At 36.6% G+C, this 5,128-nt stretch overlaps 1 protein-coding gene across 1 annotated transcript; it reads right to left on the reverse strand.

Annotated features, from left to right (window-relative positions):
* Positions 1–4,119: 4,119 nt before the first annotated feature.
* On the reverse strand, positions 4,120–4,611 carry LOC144568649 (uncharacterized). The gene has a single exon (XM_078319022.1). The coding sequence runs from the start codon at positions 4,609–4,611 to the stop codon at positions 4,120–4,122; it is 492 nt and encodes a 163-aa protein (XP_078175148.1).
* Between the last annotated feature and the right edge of the window lie 517 nt (positions 4,612–5,128).

Here is a 5,128-nt window from a genome sequence, read left to right on the forward strand (position 1 = left end):
ATGGAGGCACAAAAAATGGAGGTATTTGAACCCTTATATATATATATATATATATATATATATATATATATAGGGTCCGGCTAATTCGCTGCCGGCAGCATTTCTGTCGGCAGTGCTGCCAGCCCTTTTTCGTGTTTGTGATGTCCAAACAACAAATCTAAACCGTTAGATGTTTAATCTATATTATAATCTACTTGGAGACCAAATTTTATATTTTTTGGAATTTTTTTACTATTTATTAAGCTGGTTCGAAAACCGCTGATTTCAGTAAATTTCTGCAGCATTGAAATCAGCGGTTTTCAAACCAGCTTAATAAATAGTAAAAAAATTCCAAAAAATGTAAAATTTGGTCTTCAAGTAGATTATAATATAGATTAAACATCTAACGGTTTAGATTTGTTGTTTGGACATCACAAACACGAAAAAAGGGCCGGCAGCAAATTAGCCGGACCCATATATATATATATAGAGGCGACCCAATTAAATAAAGTCAATGACAGATTAAATCTCAATGGACCCGTCTGCCAGTGACTCTTAACAGGAACGTTTTCACAGTGGAAGCAACAGAAAACTCAGATTCTTTTTTATTTTTATTTTTGTCACGTGAGAGCACTTGCAGAGGGTGATTTTGACTTATTTTCCGAGTCCCTTCCCAGTTGCATGCTCAAAAACTCGCTTCCTCTCTCCCTATATATGAGCGCAAATCTCACGAACACGAGCTTAATTAATTACAGATCCCAATTATCTCCTCACTAATACTGCTCTATTTTCTATCTCTCTTCAACATGTGTGCAAATTCTCGAGAGCAAGTTAAGAAAGCCAAGGTGACATTCATAGAGTTAGAGACTATGTTTGTAGAGACGGATGCAGCAAATTTTATGTTGGTTGTGCAAAAATTAACTGGGAAGGGACCATCTCCATCAGAGGCCAACAAAGAAAATGCAATGCAAATAAAACCACAAGCAAGACAATCTAAAGAGGAGGTTTGTAATATTGCAAATGGAGGTTTAATGCTTGAAGCTGAAGCACCAGGTGCAAAAGATGAAGTTGATGAGGTGGTTGCTTGGATGTCAGAGTTAGAGCCGCATTTGGATGAGTTGTATGATATAATGAACCAATGATGTGTGTGCTGTGTGTAATTTTTGAAATACCAGTATGAAGTATGAACTTGATGGATCTAGAAAGGAAATGGAGGTGGCTAATTAAGTCACCCCATAAATTTTTAAATCTTGATCAAATGCATAAAGAGTTTAATTGATGTTTCTGTTTTGGTATGTACTAGTTTTTCTATTTCATCGTCCATAGTCAGAATAATTAATATTATTGTCGTCTAGATTATTTTCTTAATTTAATTTCAACAATAAAAAATATATATAGCATAAAATAAATTTAGGGATGATGCTTTTTTCCGATGCTTTATTATAGAAAACTTAAATGATACGTACATCTCCATATTATATCCAATCCACACATATTTTCTTAATTTTTTAATTATTTTTTTGATGCATTTTAATTAGTTCATATGTAACATGCTTTCAGATAGAAAACTTAAATGATATCTCCATATATCCAATGCTCATTTATTTGTTCGTTGCCTTGATTCTTTTGAGTTGTTGAAAAATAAAATAATGAATTCTTTTTTTGCATTCATTTTTCAAATATTTTAGACCAATCTATCCTATATATATAAGACCATCTGGAAAAACTTTGAACTCTCGAACACTGTCAACTTTTGGACCTATCTATCCAGTTCAATTGTCAAATTTTTTTGTTTGGAGCTCCTGATGAATTTTGTAGTGCGAAATCTATTATGAGTTTAAACTAGGATACTCCAGATTGAGGTCTGTACGCTCCGATAAGGCTCCGATATATATCCGATACACCAGTAGTACCGGCCTACGTGGTGTACAAAAAAATAAATAAAACAAAGATGAACACCACACTCCCACCAACCCTCCCTGCTATTCTTTATTTCATATAAACTTTAATAATTCTTACATCAAATTCTGCATAGCTATATAGCCAAATACAACCAATGTATTTTAGGCATTAGCCCCTGCGCCTATCCTATAAGGAAATAATCATATACTTGTTTTTTATGTTTTCTTTCTATTTTATAATATCTCAATCTATACATAATCAGGAAATAAATCTCAGCAGCCTCATCTGTTGCTGCTCTGGATACAAGTCCGAATAATGACTTGTCTCAACACCCTCCCTCAAGTTGGTAGGTAGATATCTACCATGCCCAACTTGCCAATTAACTGCTCCAATATTATTGTACAGACTGCCTTTGTAAGTATGTCTGCTAACTTTTCTTCTGACCTCACGAATGGAAAAGATATGATTTTCTGCTCCAAGTTGTGTTTGATAAAATGTCTGTCGATTTCTACATGTTTCGTGCGATCATGTTGTACCGGGTTATGTGCAATTTCAATAGCAGACTTGTTGTCACAATACATAAACATTTCTTCTTGTGGTTTATATCCTAACTCAGTCATGTGTTTCCTTAGCCACAACAGTTCGCAAAGACCTTTGGACATTCCTCTAAATTCTGCCTCTGCACTTGATAAGGCAACTACATTCTGCTTCTTGCTTCTCCAAGTAACAAGATTTCGTCCCAGAAACGTAAAGTAACCAGATGTTGATTTACGATCATTAATATTTCCTACCCAATCTGCATCTGTATAGCTTTAGATCTTCAAATGCCCATTCTTTCTGAATAGTATCCCTTTTCCTGGATTCTTTTTGAGATATCTCAAAATTCTCATTACTGCCTCTAAGTGCTTTTCACTTGGTGCATGCATGAATTGGCTTACTACACTTACTGCATACGCAATATTTGGTCTGGTATGCAACAAGTAAATAAGCTTCCCTACTAATTTCTGGTACCGTTCCTTGTTGGTGGTCTTATCATCCGAGTTTTCCACTAACCTTAGATTTTGGATAATTGGTGTATTAGCTGGTTTATAGTCTAACATTCCTACTTCTGTAAGTAGATCAAGAGTGTATTTTCTTTGAGAGAGAGAAATACCTTGTTTTGATCGTGCCACCTCTATTCCGAGAAAGTACTTCAGACCTCCTAAGTTCTTCATCTTGAATTATTTAGATAATCTTTCTTCTAACCATTTTATCTCATCCATGTCATCACCAGTAATTATCATGTCGTCCACATAGATAATTAGAATTATGATTTTTCCTTGATTATGCTTGTAGAATAACGTGTGATCAGAATCACTCTGGGTGTAATTATAGCTCTTCATTGCTTTGCAAAATCTCCCAAACCATGCTCGCGGAGATTGCTTTAAACCATACAACGATCTTTCCAGTTTACACACCAAATTCTTTGAGTCAGGAGGCTGATATCCGGGTGGTATATCCATGTAGAGATCTTCTTCCAGATTACCATGCAAGAAGACATTTTTTACATCAAACTGATGTAATGGCCAGTCAAGATTAGCTGCAAGAGACAACAAAACTCGAACAGTATTTAATTTTGCAACTGGGGAAAATGTTTCTTGAAAATCAATTCCATATGTCTAAGTATATCATTTGGCCACTAGCCTTGCTTTATACCTCTCAATTTTTCCTGTAGCATCATACTTAACATAAAACACCCACCTACAACCTACAGGTTTTTTTTCCATTAAGTAGTTCTACCAGTTTCCAGGTTTGTGTTTGTTCCAGGGCCTTCATTTCTATTTCCATTGCCTCAACCCATTTAGGATCTTTCACGGCTTCTTCAATACTATTTGGTATTTGTACTTTGGATAGTTCTTCAGTGAAGGTTTTCACCATGTTAGGTAGACTAGAAGTGAACATCCACTTTCTCCCCTTTTTCCCTGCTTAGACTCTAATTTAGACAGAGAAAGTGATACCTCATGAGATTTGATGCCCTTTTTAATCATAACAGCGGAATTGGAGATATTATGGCCTTGCCCACACATCACTTTCTATCTCATCTCTTCTCTTCGAATCCTAGCATACGCTTGCTCCACGGTGGGAAGGGGCACGGTCTAAATCACATCTACTCATGTGCTATCGAGACGGTCATCTAATCCGGCTAGGAATTTCTAAACTAGATCTTGTTGCACCCATGAGTTATGCCACTCGATGTCTTCACCACACAGGATTGGGCCGTCGAAAGTCAATTTCTTTCCATAAAACATGCAACTCATTATAATAGTTCTCTAGGGAACCACCTGATTGTTTCAATTGATTAACCTTCTGTTGAAGGTCATAAATCTGAGATGAGTCACCACCGTCAAAGAAGGTGGTAGCCAATGCATCCCACACCTCCCTTGCAGTAGAATAACGATGAAAGTTCCCTATCAAACTGGGATCAAGAGAGTTGAGGAGTAAACCTTTTACCATAGAGTCTTGCATCTTCCATTGTTCGTAATCAACAACGGTAGGTAGTGGTGCTGATCTGTCTCCCTTCACGAAGCCAAGTTTGCCCTTGCCTGAGAGATGGGTCTCCATCATAGAGATCCACAGCCCATAGTTCGTACCATCAAGCTTAACATTGATCGAATGCATAGGTACTTCCACTAGGATAGTCGAGTTCTTCTGAGTTTGAAGGAGTTCCTTCAGCGCCTGGAGGAGGGTCATATCCTCTCAGCTTTTCTCGCCTGGAGGAGTTCCACCAGTTACAATTTCTTTACCCGCCATTACTTCTTACAAGTAATTAACAGGTCCTATGATCGAGGTGGCTCTGTTACCATGACAAAAAAATAAATAGAACAAAGACGAACACTACACTCCCACCAACCCTCCCTATTCTTTATTTCATATAAACTTTAATAATTCTTTACATCAAATTCTGCATAGCTATATAGCCGAATACAAGCAATGTATTTTAGGCATTAGCCCGTGCGCCTATCCTATAAGGAAATAATCATATACTTGCTTTTTCTGTTTTCTTTCTATTTTATAATATCTCAATCTATACATAATCAGGAAATAAATCAAGCTAATAAAAAAGCAAATAAATCTCATCAACCTCATCTGTTGCTGCCCTGGATACAGGTCCGAATAATGACCTGTCTCAACACATGGTGTATCCTTATTCAACTGATACGATCCCCGATACTCCGTTGAAAGTCAAAGATACAGCAGAATACTGCTG

Source organism: Carex rostrata, chromosome 17 (genome assembly GCF_964058835.1).
Source record: "Carex rostrata chromosome 17, lpCarRost1.2, whole genome shotgun sequence".
NCBI classification, from domain to species: Eukaryota; Viridiplantae; Streptophyta; class Magnoliopsida; order Poales; family Cyperaceae; genus Carex; species Carex rostrata.

What these genes read in the sequence shown, in the direction of transcription:
- LOC144568649 (XM_078319022.1), bottom strand. Translation starts at nt 4,611, where the DNA reads ATGACCCTCCTCCAGGCGCTGAAGGAACTCCTTCAAACTCAGAAGAAC.